General features: G+C 40.1%; 1 protein-coding gene across 1 annotated transcript in view; it reads left to right on the forward strand.

Moving 5' to 3' along the window:
* Positions 1-258: 258 nt before the first annotated feature.
* Positions 259-19,513, forward strand: part of CLCN1 (chloride voltage-gated channel 1) — a 68,900-nt gene continuing 49,645 nt past the window's right edge. Inside the window, exon 1 of the mRNA XM_032213116.1 lies at positions 259-435. Coding sequence (XP_032069007.1) covers positions 259-435 — 177 coding nt within the window. The remainder of the gene's footprint in view (positions 436-19,513) is intronic.

Below are 19,513 nucleotides of genomic sequence, written 5' to 3' on the forward strand. Positions count from 1 at the left end.
AATGCCTCTTGCTCAGATCAGATGTGGCTTCAGAGGGATCATGTGACAGAAGAAGGCTGCTATAAATATAATTAAACCTTGCAATCACTGCCCCAGACGCCTTTGGGGGCAGGAAGAAAAGAAAGTGAGAAAGGCGTAAGAAATAGGGAAGGACAGGAGGGCCAGGAAAGGGGGGGGGGCATGCCTTGGACTGATCAGCTAGCGGGACTTGGAGTTTCTTCTGCGGTGTCCTTGTCCCACCTCAGCAAAAGTTGAGCTATGGAGCATTCAGAGCTCAAGACAGTTAAGACCCAGAAGGATACCACGCTGTGGGGTGGTGCCCCCCAATATGACTACGTCCATTATGACAATTGCACCAGTTATGGGATCCCATCTGAGGATGGTGGGACTGGAGATGATACACACTACCAGGAGAAGGCCCTCAACCATATCCAGGTAGAGTGGGGAATATGGAAGGTATTCTGGATCAGATTGCTTAATTCAATGTCAGCCCAAAGTTCAACGTAAGGCATTAAAAAAAAACTGTGTGTGTGTGTGTATGTATGTGTGTGTGTGTGTGTGTGTGTGTGTGTGTATGTATGTATGTATATATATATACATATGACTTTATATATATATATAAAGTCATATATATATATATATGACTTTAAACATATATATCTATATATATCTATATCTATATATCTATATATCTATATATCTATATATCTATATATCTATATATCTATATATCTATATATCTATATATCTATATATCTATATATCTATATATCTATATATCTATATCTATCTATCTATCTATCTATCTATCTATCTATCTATCTATCTATCTATCTATCTATCTATCTATATATATATATATATATATATATATATATATATGTTTTCACTGTGATTCACTGAATTGGAATTTTAATGACTTCTATCAGGACACCCTAAGTGATCAAACTGCTGACATGAGGATAATATAGAAAGAAACTTCAATATCTAATTCCGACCATGTTAGTTCACACTTATATGGTATGACTAGCATTAAAAAGCATTTAGGATGATGCATATGCTGTATTGAATTCTGAATAAATGTTCTATAATCTTGAGGATACCAGTTGTTATGCTTTGGAAAATGCTTTAATGTGCATTGTGGTTGAAATATCCTCCCTGGAGGTTTTAAGAATTAGAGAGCCAAGACATGATTCTTTTCTCTCTGTCCTACAGAAAGTCAGAGGCCTCTGTGTGGAAGATAACAATCTAGTGCAGAGAAAAAAGGCAGGGTTTTTTATGTCTTTAAAGGAGAAGTTCCATATTACGCATATAATGTTACCATATTTCTGATATTTCATAGAAGCTGCATGGATGCGTACATTTTACACCTGAAGATTTTGTTTCATTTGTAATACCTTTGTCCTTGCATGCAGAGTGCTGTTTCAGTCTTACAGTAGTTCTTCCAAAGCTGATATAGGTAGTCCTTGACTACAATTGAGGCCAGAATTTCTGTTGCTAAGCAGGGCAGTTTTTAAGTGAGTCATATCAAATTTTATGCCATGGTTGTTAAGCGAATCACTTGTAATTGTTAATAACTTGGCTGTACAACAAATCTGGCTTCCACCGTTGATGTTGGAATGATGTTGGAAGCCAGTTGGGAATATCGCAAATGGCGATCACATGACCCCATGACACTGCAACTGTCATAAATATGTGGCAATTGTCAAATGCCCAAACTTTGAACACATGACTGAGGGGATGCTGTGAAGGTTGTAAGTGTGAGTACCAATTACAAGTCACTTTTTCTAACATCAAATGTTTGCTAAATTAATGGGTGTAAGTCAAGGACTACCTATATATTTCAAAAGTTTTGGACAATTCTCTAATGAGTGCAACTGGCCATAGCAATTAGAAATTATGAGAACAGATCTAATATAGCTGGAAGAGTCTAGATTAAGAACACTTCTATTACAATAATCCTAAAATAGAATAGAATAGTTTATTGGCCAAGTGTGATTGGACACACAAGGAATTTGTCTTTAGTGCATATGCTCTTAGTGTACATAAAAGAAAAGATACATTCATCACGAATCATAAGGTACAACACTTAATGATAGTCATAGGGTACAAATTATCAATCAGGAAACAATCAATATCAATATAAATCGTAAGGATATAAGCACAAAGTTACAGGCCTGCAGTCACAAGTGGAAGGAGATGGGTGATAGGAACAATGAGAAGACTAATAGTAATAATAATGCAGCCTTAGTGAAGAGTTTGACAGTGGTGAGGGAATTATTTGTTTAGCATAGTGATGGCGTTCGGGAAAAACCTGCTAGAGATGGGCTAAAAGCAACCATTCAGAAGGCATGAGAAGACTTGGGCTTAGCTTCAGATTTTCAAAACTATCACATTGTTCCTTGCAATGCCCCGATCCATACAGAAAGTTTGATTTTTGTAATGACTTTCATGGAGGCCAGATGTTAAAAAGGGAATGCAACACTGGTAAAAGCTTGATTAGAGATATAATGTTTTAGATTTCTGGCCTTGAGTAGATTTGGGCAAGAATCATTCTGCAGCTAAGTCTCATGTTTTGAGTGTATTGTGAAAATTAGTGTATTGTGCAAAAAGGACATGTACGGTTATGGATTAAAATAACTTTTCTAAAGTAACTTTTATAAACCATGGCAATTGCTGTATAATTTGGGGAATTACTAATTTTCAACACATACATTTCTTTGACCATGCATCTTGGCAGAGGTGGGCTGCACTTACGTTCACAAGCTGGTTGTAAGCACGCACGTACTAGGTTTGCTCACAAGCATCCCTTTGGGAGGGAAAAAGAGCTTCAAAGAAGCAGGTAATCAACTCAGGCAGCTCCAGTGAGTAAAGTAGGGGCGGCGCAAAACTCAGCTGGACAGCAAGGGTGGAGAGAAGGAGCCAGAAAGTTAGTTATAAATGGATGGTTTAGCACAAGAGCAGGTGTGTGGGCCCAACCAGCGAGCGAAGCTAAGGGTTCGCCCAAACCTGCACAACCACGCAGCAGCCCACCACTGCATCTTGGGAAAGAATGTTGGACTCCATGCAAGGACAGGGACATGAAATGATATTGAAAAATCTTGATAATGGACAATTATTAGTGAAATCTTTCCCTTTTTACTGGCCTCAGCCATCTTCCTAGGGCCTTCTCTATGGGTGTATAGTGATTTTTGACACTTCAGAAATAATGCAAATTAAGCCATGGGCCTTAGGAACAGAAACAGGCTTTTGCTGCATAGTTGATAACTGAGCCTATTCTAATAGCAATAGCAATAGCAGTTAGACTTATATACCGCTTCATAGGGCTTTCATCCCTCTCTAAGCGGTTTACAGAGTCAGCATATTGCCCCCACAGTCTGGGTCCTCATTTCACCCACCTCGGAAGGATGGAAGGCTGAGTCAACCCTGAACCGGTGAGATTTGAACCGCCGAACTGCAGCTAGCAGTCAGCTGAAGTGGCGGCAGTACTGCACTCTAACCACTGAGCCACCTCGGCTCTAATGATACTAATACGTTTACATTTTCTCAGCTAGATCAAAGAGATAAATTCCCCCTCCTGACTGGTCAATGTAAGGCACTATGTTGATATTCAAGTCTTTTCTACCATCCTCAGACCCATGATAGCAGAACCCATGATCCAGTGTGATCATGTAAATGTTTACATTGATTTGCCTCTTAGTAATTGAATTGAATTGAATTGAATTGATTTTATTTGTAGGCCGCCCTTTTCCCTGAGGGGACTCAGGGCGGCTCACAGAAACCAGGGAGAGGGGAATACAATACAATACAGTACTAAGACAACAACACATAATAAAAATGATACACAACATGCATACAACATTCGGGCGGGGTAATGGTCCTTATCCCCAGGCCTGACGGGCGAGCCAGTTCTTCAAGGCTGTGCGGAAGGCCTGGACGGTGGAGAGGGTACGAATCTCTACGGGGAGCTCGTTCCAAAGGGTCGGGGCCGCTACTGAGAAGGCCCTCCTCCTTGTGGTTGCCAGCCGACATTGGCTGGCCGATGGGATGCGGAGGAGGCCTAACCTATGAGATCTTATAGGCCGTAGGGAGGTAATTGGCAGAAGGCGGTCTCTCAAGTATCCCGATCCACTGCCATGTAGGGCTTTATGGGTGGTCAACAGCACCTTGAAGCGCATCCGGAGATCGACAGGTAGCCAGCGCAGCTCGCGGAGGATAGGTGTAATGCGGGTGAATCGGGGTGCACCCGCAATCACTCGCGCGGCTGCGTTCTGCACTAGCTGAAGTCGCCGGATGCTCTTCAAGGGCAGCCCCATGTAGAGCACATTGCAGTATTCCAGCCTAGAAATCACGAGGGCCCGAGTGACTGTTGTGAGGGCCTCCCGGTTCAGGTAATGTCTGACATAGTTTATTTAATTTATATAACAACAGCATATAGACTTATATACTGCTTTACAGTGCTTCACAGCTCTCTCTAAGTGGTTTACATAGTCAGCATATTGCCCCCAACAATCTGGGCCCTCATTTTACCCACCTCGGAAGGATGGAAGGCTGAATGGAAGGCTTGAGCCTGGTGAGATTTGAACTGCCAAGTTGCAGTCAGTCAGCGGAAGTAGCCTGCAATGCTGCATTCTAACCACTGCGTCACCATAGCTCATGTAGTCATCCATTTCACAGATTGGGCAATTAAAACAAAACAATTAAACAATAGAGCCTTAAAACATTTTTAAAAAACCATTTAAATCATAAATGTAAACAAAACCATGGAAGAGTGCATTAAAAGTCTCATATACAATATTTTAGTCTAACTTGCCACTTGTGGTTTTATGATACAATCCCATCAATCCTATGAGCAAACATGGCCAATGGACTGCTGCTGAGGAAGTAGCAACTTTAGCTGTGAGGTGGGGATATCAGCAACCAGAGAGGGGACTAATATCAAAAAGCTTAATTTTAAGATGAACATTCATACAATTTAATTCCATATTTTTCAGACAGAAAGAATTTAAAATGAAGTTGCTAGACATTAATCTCTAAAATGGTCAATACTCTGTTTACCTCAAGTGCTCCAAACTGGAGATGCAGAGCGAGGGAGAAGTGAAGCCAAAAGAGCTGAAATATGGTGAGGAGAAAAGAAGAAGCAATGGGGTAGAAGCCAGTGGGACATTAGTCATCCACTTTGCTTTCAGGTTTTGATGTCAGACTTCTGGATATAAGAAACTTACCTATTTGAATGTTGAGATTAAAGTTGCAGGACATTACGCATCGCTAGGGTAGAACTAAGCAATACAAGAGTGGTGGCTTGGCAAAAATATAGGGGGAACCCAGGACAGAAATACCAAGCAACTCATGACTAAGAGATTCCACAGGAGACTTTGCAAGAAGTGAGACGCTTAGGTTTAGGATAGAAAACAAAACTGCTGATGAGCTGACCACATGGGACTGATTAGGAGCAGGTACCCAGGACCAATGCCTCTTTCTCCCCTTCTTTCTCTTCCCTTTTGCAACTTTCTTAACTCTTCTTTTTTTAAAAAAACTATAACAATTCAATCGGTATATAAAACAAACACAGGTTTGCTTGTCAGCTAAATAGATTGGTCCAAATTTATTTGTGAGAGCACCAATCCTTGTTTCAGATGGACTCAAGATACGTGAATCGCTAATAGTCTCTGGGAACAGCTTATATAAACAGTAAACAGTAACAGTTGGAAGGGACCTTGGAAGTCATCTAGTCTAACCCCTGCTCATGCAGGAGACCTGTACTAGGGATTCAAACCACTGAACTACTGACCTTTCTGATCGAAAAGCTCAGTGTCTTAGCCACTGAGCCACCTAGACAGGCTTATCAAGGAATAGCCAACAGCTATTCTTATTTTTCTGCTCTAGGTCATGATTCAAACTGGATTCATTATTGTGAGATGGTGGGAGGCTTGAGGACTTGGTGTGTGTTTGTGTGTGTGTGTATGTGTGTGTGTATGTGTTTAAAATATGTGGAGACTGGAGAGATATTTCAAAGAGTGCCTTCATTTTGAAATGGAGTGCATCTTGATACCAATTAATGCAGAACAAATAATGTGAGAGAGGTGCGGCCTTTATGCACTGTTTTTAATCTGCCCAAAGCACCTGCATGCAACCATCTGCATTGAATCATCTGAGGGTCCTTTTGGCTCAAGTATCTTCCTTACCATCTTATCCTACAACTTCTCTCTTCCCTTTCTATTTTGTCATGTTTTTTATTCCTCCAATTGGTTTTCTGTTTTATTTCAACAGATTTAGGTGAATCATCCATTGGTGAGCTAACTAAAAGGAACCACTTCTTTGGAATGACAGTGATGGCAAACCTTTTCGGCACCGAGTGCTGAAAAGAGAGCATGAGCACCAGGGGTGGGTTCCGGAAGCCACTACTGCCGGTTCGCTCATGGGTGCACATGCGCTTGATGCTCACTGTGTGTGCAAACGCTGCTGTCAGAAGAACAGTTCGGGGGCATGGCAGGCCTTGGTCACTGCCGGTTCCAGCGACCCAGGTCATCCAACCACTACCAGTTCTGCCAAACCGGTCCAAACCAGTAGGAACCCACCACTGATGCACGCTCCTCTGGGCCGCAACCCAGAAAAGGAGCTGCCAAAGGGGCATCCGTGCGCTGGAAAATGAACTTCCGGCTTCCAGTGCGTGCTGGCTAGCTAGTCTTCTGGTTACTGGCCTGCATGTGTGCATGATGATCAGCTGGCTGGCACTCATGCTCATGCCGGAAAACTGGAAGACCAGCTTTTCCAGTTTCCGGTACTGCCGCATGAACAAAGGCTAGCTGATTGTCACGTGTAAATGTGTGCCAGAAACACAAAAGAGTAATGGGTGATCTTGCGTGTGCCAGGAGAGATGGCTCTGTGTTCCACTTCGGGCATGCATGTCATAGTTCGCCATCATGGACAGAGGATGTGGTGTGCATTAATTTAATAAATGTAGAACTGGATCAAAAATGATGTGCTTTATTAGGATTCTTCAGGTTTTAACTGTCTTGCAGAATATTGCCCTATTTAAAACAACCCCTGAACTGGAAACATGGGCTCATTCTCCAAATATTTGAAGGGTCCAGCAAGGCTCCTGGTTGTCGACAGGAAAAGAAGCCTTAGCTTTGTGCAGTGATTAGGTTGTAAGATAAGAGTAGTAGCACCAACAGAGATTCTTGTAAGATCATCATAAATTGCAGACTCGTGGGCTTTCTTCTGATAAAGCTCCCTTTTGTAGTTCTGTTTCCATAATGAAGGATGAAGACTTGCTTTTGTCATGTTTTTAATTTATTTTTTGCTCAACAGTGGATGTTTACACCCTTCAGATATCTGAGGCGGTATCATATTGCTTCTTAGTCATCATTTAGCCCAGCTTGTTTAATCTTCCTTTTCACATCGGGCTGCCCAGCTGCTCTCCAACAACTTTTCTGGGCCTTTTTGGCCCCATGCCTGCCACTTGGCATAGCAACATACTGGAAAAGTCCTCTTTCAAGTTTGACAGAGCCTGCTTGGAGGGGAAAGAGCAAGCGTGATGTTCAGCATTGGCAACATGACTTTCTGTGTCCTCTGTTTTTGGGGCTGAATTAAGAGGTTGGGGGGGGGAATAGAAGGAATACTTGAGTTTGGCAAGATTTATTGTATATGTCAATATGCAATCATAAACAAATATAACAGATGTTCCAAAAAGCTATTTAACTCCATAGGATTTAAATGGATAAAATTAACATTGACAATAAAGGAAGTGTATTTTAAAAAGTGTATTTCTCCCCAGCTAGGGAGAAATAGTTGTTGGGATTTCAAGGGAAAACTGTATCTTTCTCCATATTTGGTGGCAGATAATATTCAGTTCTCAATGCCGCTCTTGTGTTGGGCTTATGGAATAACGTGACAAAAGGGTTGTAAAATTGAGTGTGACTCACTTAATAACCATATTGCACTGTGACAGAATTTCCGATCCCAATTGCCATTGTAAGTCAAGTACTACCTATTTAGGACCTCCAAGATGCTTATTTTTTGTGGGGAGGGGCAGGAGATTTCTGTGCCATTTTTAAAAAAATCTCGAATGGCTCAGAGACATGTATTAGTGAGATGGAGTGACATAGAAATTTAATAAAGAAATAAATTCATGTTCATTCATGTCACGTTGGAGATTACACTCTTGCAGATTTTCTCATCTGATTCAGACAGTGGGTTGAACATTCTAATAATGGTCCATCAATTTCCTTGTCATATTCAGATCAATTTCTGCTGAGATTCATGCTACTCGTGATCATCCTTCTGCAGTGATTGGATTTTCAGAAAATTTATTCAATTTCTCACTGGCACTTTTGCAGTTGCCTTCTTTTCTGGTGCAACATTGTTTAGAAGATAGGCATCATGACTCTAATCTAATGCATTGTCTCCCATTGAGCTCAGTCCAGTTGGTTCTCTATTTTCTATGCTATGGAGCAGATCAGGGAGTAGTTTGCTTGAAGACTCATAGTGAGACTGATGAGACACAGGGAAAATCTTTTTATTGTGCTAATCTGGCAAAAATGATGGTTAGGAAAGGTCACCCCTTAATAGCTAAGAATGACATACTTGCAAAGCATCCAAAGACAAAAGGATCTTGTTCACATTTGTTCACTTCTCACAGCAGTAACTGTGAGAAAGATCTAGGAGTCACTTAAGTTTGAGCCTGCGGTATGCTTCAGCTGCCAAAAATGCCAAGACAGTGCTAGGCTGTATCAAAAGAGGGATATCAAGATCACATGAATTGTTAGTACCGCTTTATACTGCACTAGTAAAACTATACTTTGAATCAGTGGCGGGTTGCTAACTGGTTTACTACCGCTTTGCTCATTCTTGTGCGCGTGCAACACTGCTGCTGCTACTGGTTCGACTGAACCATGCCAAACCGGCAGCAACCTACCTCTGCTTTGAATACTGCATCCAGTTTTGGTCACCACAATACAAAAAAGATGTGGAGACTCTTAGAGTCTAAGCAGAGCAGAGCAACAAAAATGATTAGGAGACTGGAGGCTAAAATGTATGATGAATGGTTACAGGAACCAGGTATTTGTAATCTAATGAAGAGATGGACTAGTGGTGACATGATAGCAGTGTTCAATTATTTGAGGGGCTGTCACAGAGAGGGGGGTGTCAACTATTGTCCAAAGCAGCTGGGGACAAGAGAAGAAGTAATGGATGAAAGCTTATCAAAGAGAAATCTAAACTAGAATTAAGAAGAAATTTCCTATCAGTAAGAACAAATAACCAATGGAACAGCTTGCCTCCAAAAGTTGTGGATGCTCCATCACTGTGGTTTTTAAAGAAGATATTAGGCAGTCACATGTCCAGAATTGTATAGGATCTTTTGCTTAAGCAGGGGGTTGGATTAGAAGACCTGCATGGTCCCTTCCAACTCTGTTATTCTGTATTCGTAACAGTTACTGCTTTTATTCACTCCTGTGTTTTCTCTAGGGATTTCTAGTAAGCCTAAGCCATTAAGTAAATGAAATATAGATTTGCTTGATTGGGGAGATGCATCCTTTCCCTAATTATTTATTTTTAGAAGTTAACATTGTAAAATTCAATGCAAATTTATAGCATTAGTGTTAGATTTTTATGACTGTGTTATCAAATCAGTGTTGACTATTAGTGACCACATTGCTAGGTTTTCTCCAGGACAATCTGTTTCCTAACTGATCCTTCAGATCTTCCACACCTGAGCTTAGGCAACAGCCCTTCAGATTTATTTTTATGGTGCATCTATTGCTACTATAACTAAGTCCATCCACCTTGGTGCTGCTTATCCTTTTTTCTTTCCTTCCGTGTTTTCCAGAACTATGTACTTCTCAAGAAACCTGAGTCCAGAATATGATAACTTGATAACTTGAACTATTTTGTCCATCCTTGTGATAAAATACAAAAGTAGTTTATCATTGTTTTCTCCTACATGGTATAAAATTTTGACTTTGCCATTGTCATTATCATTCGAGTGAATATTTGCCTCCAGCATCTTCCTATATATCATTGCTGCTTGATAGAAGTGTCTGCTTGCTTTAGATGAGCAGATCGGATGATCTTCACGTCTTGGGTGACCTTGCTGGGAATGCATACTTTTGGTGTATATTCCGGGTATTCTGTGATCATCTCTCCCAGGAATGCTTCCTGTCATGATGAGGCATCATAGCAGGATTTGAGGGTTTGGGGTTAATACTCCTGATTGCTACTGTTTGCCAGGACACTCAACTGTGCTCCTACTATGACAATTTCCCACAGTTCCCTCTGCTAATTACTCTTCCATCCCCTGCAATCACCATGGGAATGAAGAAAGAAGGAGAAGAGTGCTGTGATTGGTGTGTTCTATTGATGCTCAAACCAAAAATTTGAGATGCTATGGCATCTCCTAGCAGCTCTCAGAAGGCTAACCACAGAGAGCAACAGCCACTTGGTACTTCAGCCTTATTGCAGTCTGAGCAAAGCACAAAAAGGATGAAAAAAATGTTCTCATTCCATTTGCACAAGATAGCTGGCCGAATAGTGAAATCTGTCTTCAACCCTGTTTTGCCCTGGATTTCAGGACAACAGTTGTTATTGTTGTTGTCATCACCATCTCCATCAGAAACATCATAATCAAATCTGTATCCTGCAATTACAATTAACAAATAAAATTATTAAATTGAGTTAACTAGTTACCGTAAATAGGAAGTCGCAACATGTACCCCTAAGAAAAGGTTAGGGCAGAATACAAGTCCTGGCGGAGTGCATTCTGCACTTGAGGGCATTAGGGTTGATTGCACAGTCAGCCAGATGTTTAGGCTGGATTTGGAATTTTTATCCAGTTATGTGGAATCCAGCTATCTAGGATAGGCAGATGTTTTTATTTATTATATTAAAGATATCATTCCAGGATGTAAGCTGCTCCAAGTAAAGCTGCCTTTTGCAATTGAGTGATGATGATTTTGTCAATGCCAACACTGTTCAAGTGGTACTTCAAATATTTTGAGATTGGACCCAGGTACTGCAATGTCCACTATCCAGACTTTTTTTGAGCCGAGGTGGCGCAGTGGTTAGAGTGCAGCACTGCAGGCTACTTCAGCTGACTGCAGTTCTGCAGTTCGGCTGTTCAAATCCCACCAGGCTCAAGGTTGACTCAGCCTTCCATCCTTCCGAGGTGGGTAAAATGAGGACCCGGATTGTTGGGGGCAATATGCTGACACTGTAAACCGCTTAGAGAGGACTGAAAGCTCTATGAAGCGGTATATAAGTCTAACTGCTATTGCTATTGCTATTTTGGTCCCTCTTATCAAAAGCTTTTAAGTCTGGGGTGTTATGTGACAGATTTGTTTGAATTCTAACATCCTACAGCATTTAGCTCTTGTATTATTACGGTTCATTGCACAGTCAGTCTCCTAATATCCCAGAACTGGGATATTATCATTATTATCATTATACACAACAGTGTGAAATCACAGCTGCTAGTTCTTTAGTGGGGGTTGGCCTTCATATGCATTGAGTCCTTCTCAAGAACCTACTGTAGGATGTTATAATGTATGTTGTAGTATATGAGCAGATCCAAGCACTGGCCTTTTGTAATTGACAGATGGAGATTTTATCACTGTGCAGATTCTAACCTAATCATTTTCAACTACTTTTTCAACTATACATTTCCACCTGTTTTTCATTTCTGGCACATGATAATTTTTATAGATGTTCAATGAATCATTTTGATGACTGTGTTATGCAGTGGTAGGATTCAAAATATTTTACTACCGTTTCTGTGGGTGTGGCTTGGTGGGCATGGTGTGGCTTGGTGACCATGGCAGGGGAAGGATACTGTAAATTTCTATTCCCTCCCCACTCCAGGGGAAGGTTACTGCAAAATCCCCATTTCCTCCTGATCAGCTGGACTCGGGAGACAGAGAATAGATGGGGGCAGGGCCAACCAGAGGTGGTATTTACCGGTTTTCAAACTACTCAAAAATTCTGCTACTGGTTCTCCAGAATTGGTCAGAACCTGCTGAACACCACCTCTGGTGTTATGTCATTGTTTCTAATCTTTGTATGACCTTCTTGCGTGAGCTGAGTATATGATCAACTACTTCTTCTCCTTCTATGCACTATTTACTCTTTGAATCATTTGAAGATTTTTTTCAATTTTGGCCATGATTGCATTAGTTCAAATAGCTTGCTCTTGAGCAGCCATAATCCTAAATACCCACTCCAGTGTACTCTGGAGAAGAGTATCTATTATCTATTCACTCACGGGAAGAATTTCTTCTGAATATAGAAGACTTCCTATAGCTGTCTGTCCACCAAGCAGATTTTTTAATGTAAAGTTGTTAGGACAATATCTCCTGAATCTAGAACTCAGGCTTGTAATGAAATTAGTGACTGGCTCAAATAATCACTTCCTAAGCTATTAAGACTTTTAAAAGTTCAAGTTAGCATTTTAAATGCAAATCTTTTAACAAGGGAATTATGTGGTCCTTGTATCTTGAGCAGCATGTTGACACTCACATCCTACTCGGAAGGTTGAGAGTTCAATCCTAGGTAGTGGCAGATGTTTCTCTCTTAGAATTTGACATCAGGAAGGGCATCTGGCCAATAAACACACAGCTCCCTCCAGTCACCCTGACTATACCCCGAATTAAGGGATGACAGGGTTGTAAAAAGGGAGGTGTTTTAAATGTGTCCTTGTATTATGCTACAGTTAATATTCCATCTCTTGCCTTTTACACCAGCTGAACTTTCTGGACACCCTTTAAGCATAGTCCAAGGACCTCACTTTGCAACAATCAAGTCAGGATGCAGCAAAGCCATAATTAACAGCTTCCAGGTCGAACCAGCAGGAATGGTTGCAGATGGAACATGTTTCTGTAAATTGGCTCCTGATATTTGGGCATCCAGAGATAATTGGGGGCCAAAGAGCACTCCTATAATGTGAGTTTGCTTTTGTGGGGAAGTGCAACTACATACAGGGCGGGGCATAACCTTTTCCTAGGGGGTCACAGCAACACTTGTAATAACAACACAAATAATTCATACACCATTCGAAAGCCCATCAAAAACTGAGTTTATTGACACGATTTAATAGTCAGTATGACCACCATTAGCCCTTCGAACAGCATTCAAACGAGGTGGATAAGAACACAACAAATCTTCAAACAGTTCCGTTCGATTTTCCAGATTTTTCAACACAGTTTCCAAATTCATTCTCAAAGTTTCAACCGAATATCGATTTTGACCTTGCTCCTGAATCATCAGAGCTTCCACTTCATCCTTAATTATGGCCCCAATGTTCTCTGCCGGATTGAGATCTGGCGAATTTCCCGGCCAGACATCATTGCCCCAAAATTCGACATTGTTTTCCTTTAACAATTGCTGAGTCGCATTTGCACGCATGCAAGGAGCTTTGTCATGAAGAAAGACAGCCTCACCAACCACCAAGACATTGTCTGGATCACTGAGAAATGGAATGACATTCTCCAATAAAATTTTCTCACGGAAATAACTGCCATCCCAGGATTCCCCTTTATCCTTCAAAACCCAATGCAGTTTCTTGGCTGTGAAAATGACGAAAATCCCGATGCAAGTCGGATTGTGAACGATTTGTCGATATCGTTCATGTTTGGCGATGTCGTCGACGTCTTTAGCCCAAATTCGATCGTTCTGGAAATTCGGTTTTCGAATGGCATAAACGAAGAATTCGTCAGATGGCGCCAAATGAAGAAAATCTTCCTCGGTCCATTCAGACAACCAATCGCACAACCAAAGCCGATCTTGAACGTGTGTTTGAGTTTTCAATGGTTTGCAAATGACGTGGAATGGCTTCAAACCTTCTCGTTCTCGATATCGGCCGATTGTCCTTTGATCAACTCGTTTTCCACGAATTTGAAGGATTTCTTGGGCCACTTTTCGGTTTCCTTTTCGTTGTTTGCGACTGCCAGTTGCAATGATGGCTTTGCTTTCTTGGGACAGTTGCAGAGGACGCCCTTCTCCAAATTTTGTGAAACATTCTTGGGCTGTTTTGTTCCAATTATCAGTAACCCAATCCGGATGACGTTTCAATTTGTTTGCAATCCATTTTCGATTGATAAATGTCGCTCCAGCATCGCGAGCCTCTCGAAAGTCAATGCATTTTATTCTGTCAATGATCCTTTGTTCTTCCGAATCGAATTTTCCAGCCATTCTTAAAGCAAATTTAACATTTAATAGCTCATTCAATTCAGTTTTTTATGGGCTTTAAAATGAGGTGTCGCGGAAGTTGTAAACTGCTGTCGATCTTGCTGTGACCCCCTAGGAAAAGGTTATGCCCCGCCCTGTACAAACCAGAACTTGGTCCTCCCTTAGTTTTGCCTCAACTGTCATCCATCAGTCACTTCCTTCATTCTTTGAGGAAGGCAACTCTCCATTCTAAAATTTTGTTCATGTCTGTTTTAAAGCCTGTTTTCAACAGGATTGGAAAGAGATGCATTGTATTAGTCTGTGAATGTTCTAAAGTTCTTTGAACTTAAGATGCTATTTAAACAATCAAATCCTGGAATTAAAAAAAACATAAACTACACTGTTGACAATAGTGAACAAAAATTATAGGGTATTTTGGGGTAATTAGGTAATTTTTAAAAAGCCAAGATAATTCAACAGTAAAAGAAACTCACTACACCACACAAAATGATTTTTTATGGACACATATGCTCAAAGAACCTCATATATTATGGCAGCTTTGTTCATCCTTTTCATTCGGGGTTGCAATGCCAGAATTCCTAATCCACCTGGTAGGCATCAAATCTTGGCAGCATCAACCTTTGGCTCTTAAGGAAGTCCTAATTAAGAACATCTGAAGCAATAGCTTTGAGGAACCTTTAAGAGGCAGCACAATTGATGCACGGGATATAATACAAGTAAGCTATATTCAAATGGAAGGGAATGAATTTATTTTAAAATGTGTTCATAAATGGCCAGCTGGTTTTTGTGTGGGCTTCCTCCTTGATGGATGATTCTTGGCAGGTGGTGCCCAGAAACATTCAGGGAAATGAAAATGACAAGCAGTTGAAGTCTTCTCTAGTAATTAATTTGGCAGCATGCCCAAGTCATTCATTAAACACAATAAAAACAATGAACCAAAACTAGCTCAAGAGAAGCATGGAGAAGAGGTTTTCATAGGCAACATAGTCAATGGACACACTAGATAGGCATTACATGGAACACATGCAAATACAAGATTATATCTTACTCTACATTGTGCAGGTGAAATGGTAACACACAAATATTATGTATAAACTAGCAGAAGTGGACTGTGTTGAGTTGAATTACAAGCAGAAGTATACTTTTCTCTCTACTTACAGGTGTCAAGAAGCATGACTGATGCCTCAAGGTGGCTTGGTCAGGGAATTAATGGATAGTATCATGCAGGAATTTCAGCACTTTGGATGTTTCATATGGAAAACCTAATCTGATAACAATTGATGCTCAGTGGAGTCCTTGTTACTTCTTGTACTAGACCAGGGTGTCAAACTCATGTCATCATGTTTTCATCACATGACATATCGCAACTTCCCCCCTTCACTAAAAAGGGGTGGGCATGGCCAGCGCATGACACATCCAGCCCACAGGCCACAAGTTTGACAGCCCTGAACTAGACAATCACTTTTGACTTCTTTCTGAGGAATTGATACCCTTAAAGGAGGCATCCTTTGGTCTAGAGTTTTCTAGCTGTTCATTGCTGATGCTAATTGACAGTCATCTGTACATATGAGGCTCCTAAATATAAAATTGATTAGTTTAGCCTAGGATGCAGTCTTTTAGATTCCTAGCTGGAAGTCAGGGGCCCAAAGAGCTTGTAGCTAATTAGGTCTTACTCTGGGGTGGTATTAGCATCTGGAGTTTCTACCAGAAGTTTCCACTCTTTTTGGTGTAGGTTGGTGGTTGCTAATCAAGACTGAGTCAGGGAAAAATGATTCATGATGAGATAGATGTCCATAGAACTGCAGTTTAGGGGGTGGGAATGCTTGTTAATTTTTTAAAAAATTCTAAACAAATAAATGAGTCACAAAAAAATATGAAGTTTGTCTACAGAGTCATATTTTCGTGCATGATACTTCTTAAGAAAGACTTGGCTTTCATTCACAAGAGGCATAATTCTAAACAAATAATCTTTTTTTTTGGCTCAGATAAAAAGAAATAGTAAACCAATGAAATTAAAAGCTGAAAAACTTCTAAAAATCACAATTGGAAAGTATAGATGCCGTATTTTGATTAAGAATATTCTTCAAGGGCCAAACAGCTCAAAAAGTCATAAAAGTTCAACTTCATGCAATTACCATAATTGGTTTTATGGTAACAGGGTTTCTTGTTCTAAGTCAGAACAATGGAACTAATATTTTGGTAACTGGAAGCCTAATGGCACGGGACTGGATTTCCCCCCTGGTGTTAGTGGAGTATGAGTTTTGTGTGTTACACAACTGTTATGTGTTTTAAGTTGGAATTCAGGGATAAAAAAGGAATTCAGGACTCCCACAGCCCCACAGAGACTGGGAACTTGAAGCTGCTCTCCTTGCCTGCAGACAGAAGAACCTTGTGCAGTTCATGGGAAATGATATCTTGAGCTTCATTTTCCAAAATTCAATGTGTGGGAAAAATTGCACACCACATTTCACTATTAAATTTTCTATTACGTGAGATAATGATTCTAATAGAAGAGAATATTGCTTAGGGTTGAACTGTGGAGTCCTTGGTTGACTCTGAGCTTGGTTGTTGGTTGCAGATGTTTCTTTACCCAGCTAGGTAACATCATCAGTGCCTAGCTGGGTAATGAAACATCTGCAAGCAAATGTCTGCAAGCAAACAACCAAGCTCAGAGATCATCAAGGACTCCACAAAAAAAAGAGACTGCATTTCATGAACAGTATCTCAGAGATGGTACCTTAAAAGACAATAAAACTGTTAGAAAACTGTTAGAATAAAACTGCTAAAATGCTTGATGCTAAGTATCTCAGGGAATAGGTTTTGTTCTTGTATGAAACTCTTCCCTAACATTTCTGATTTTCTAATAACATCATATTTACATTGGACGTCATGGGCAAACCACCTTGGCATCTATGAATTACATGGTCTTCTCTGTGGCTGCACAAATACTTTTGAACTGCAATATTCTGAGAGATTCGTTTATCTGCCTTAATGCTTTTTTCTTCCAGAGAGCGTTGAAGACCACTATTTTTTGAGAAGGCCTTTGATTTATGTGGTTGCTTGTCATGTGTTTTACTGAATATGTTTCATCAGCTTTCTTATTATTCTAAAGGAATACATTATAATATTCATTTATTCTTATTGTTTTATCTAGTAAAATATTATGACATTTGGTAAGCAACAGCTTAAAAAGACTTTAATTTTTTTAAAAAAATGAGTGATTAAATATTATTAAATATTTTAAAGTAGTTAAAAAGAAAACATGATTAGCTTTTTAATTCATGTACAGTTTGCATGATAATATTTATGTTTTAATATGGGTATTGTATCTTTGTGTCTGTTGTTTTTATTCAATTGTTTAGCATCACCTAGAGTTGCTTTTTGTAAGCGGACAGCTATGTACATTTGATTAAATGAATTTAAAAATGGTTTACACTTTAGGACAAGCTGCTATAATCACAGAGGGTGTCATGAAAAAATAAACTTTAGGAATATGCACTTCTGTTAATTGTATGTCTCATGTGTGGGGCTGTGGGTATGTACACGTGGTCTAAGCAGTATGCACACTTCTAGTATGAGAGTTATACAGTTGCACCAAAATATCTCCTACATTCATCAAGGAAATATTTGTGAGAGCACATTACTATGTTTCAAAACATAGAGCCTGACATTAAATTAACTATTAGAGTAATGTCAGCTATCTACATTTATGGCGTTTCTGGTGTATAGAAAAGGGCTGGAAACTTTTGTTAATGAGGATACATAGATGTATATTCATTACTATCCAAATTGCATATTAAAGTCTCTGTCAGGAGTTTGAATATTTTATTTTTATTTTTAAAGAATATTCTCAGGAAAAAGAGCAAAGCAAAAGCAATGTACATATGTGACTGTTTTAACTACCCGGAGCTTCTGTGCTCAAAATCACACCTGCATTATTTTTTCATCTTTGCTGACATTTAGCTGTTCCCTTCCCATTCTTTAGAGGTGGGGCAACAGTCTCCCTGGGATGCTTTGCAGGAACAGCAGCCATTTCTGCTGTGGACGCAGTCTCTTGTTCTGCTGATCCAAGCATTGCCCATTCTCCTCCCTCCTTAGGGCCTTGGAGAGCATGTGTGTTCAGGGAGCAAGAAGGGTTCAACATGTTGGAGGTGTGAATTCTTAAGATCTTGAGATACACAGGAAGATGAACTTCAAGTGAGCATTCAAATAACCTATGCTGGATTACTGAAGGGCATGTGATCGAGGCCTGGGTGTTCTCAAACAAATTCCCCAGCCCCCAACACTCACAGAGAGAAGAAAGATATCATCAGTCAGAAATTTGATTGGCCACAGGTTGTATTTGTTATTTTAAAAAACAGAAAAGTGCAGTAGAACTTTCTTGACCCAAGATGCTACTTCAAACAAGACTTAAAAATAGATACAGTCTCCCTTGATTTTTGCTCAGACTCCAACAGATGCCTGGAACCATCCATTTTGCTTTGTGGAATGACATAGAAATTATTTGCCCTTGTCTTTTTTCCAACCTGGATCACAACCTCATTTTGTTCATATTTTCACCTGTACTGCAAGCTGTGCTGAGGGTATTGTATCTTCTTTATTTTTGCAGTAACAAAAGTTTAATGAAAAAAAGTGAGGCTAGGACATCAAAGCCTCCTTTTCCCAGAAAAGGCATTTCTCTTGCCCTATTTCTTTTTATTTCATTGTAGTTAAAATCTCGCTTAAAACATTAAGGTGCTGTTTCTCAACTTTAGCAGCTTGAAGATATGTGGACTTCAACCTACTCACTGGGGAATTCTGGGAGTTGAAGTCCTCACATCTTCATGCTGCCAAGGTTGAGCAACACTGCCATAGGAGGTAGATTGTGCATAAACGTTGACTATTACAGAGTTGGAGCGAAATCTGTTGGTTGTGACTTGAAGAGCACTGGAACTATTTTTTCTGAAGGAAAAAATCAGTCTCTGTTGAAGTGCTTTTATTGATTTTTCATCCAGTTAAAATCTCACTTTTCTCCAAGGAGTAGACGGTGTAAGTCAGCTTGTGGCTGAAAAATAAATTGAATGATGTTTGAGAGACAGTTAGGTTTTTCCCCCCTATTGCTCATTCATAGAAAGAGCAATTTCAATGGAAGAATGGTGGGCTATGGAGCTCTCCCCTTTTTTCTGTGGGTCATTTTATTTTGCAGCTGTTTCCTTCCTGCAGAATAATAGATCCAAGATTCCTTTATTCTCCCCATTAAGTCATTAACTGATTGACTTTTGAGAAAGGCCGCTCCACCAGTAGTAAGGCTGCTTTGAGTTCTTTACAGATTTAAAGAGTGACACTAACATCT

Source organism: Thamnophis elegans, chromosome 3 (assembly GCF_009769535.1).
Source record: "Thamnophis elegans isolate rThaEle1 chromosome 3, rThaEle1.pri, whole genome shotgun sequence".
Lineage (NCBI taxonomy): Eukaryota > Metazoa > Chordata > Lepidosauria > Squamata > Colubridae > Thamnophis > Thamnophis elegans.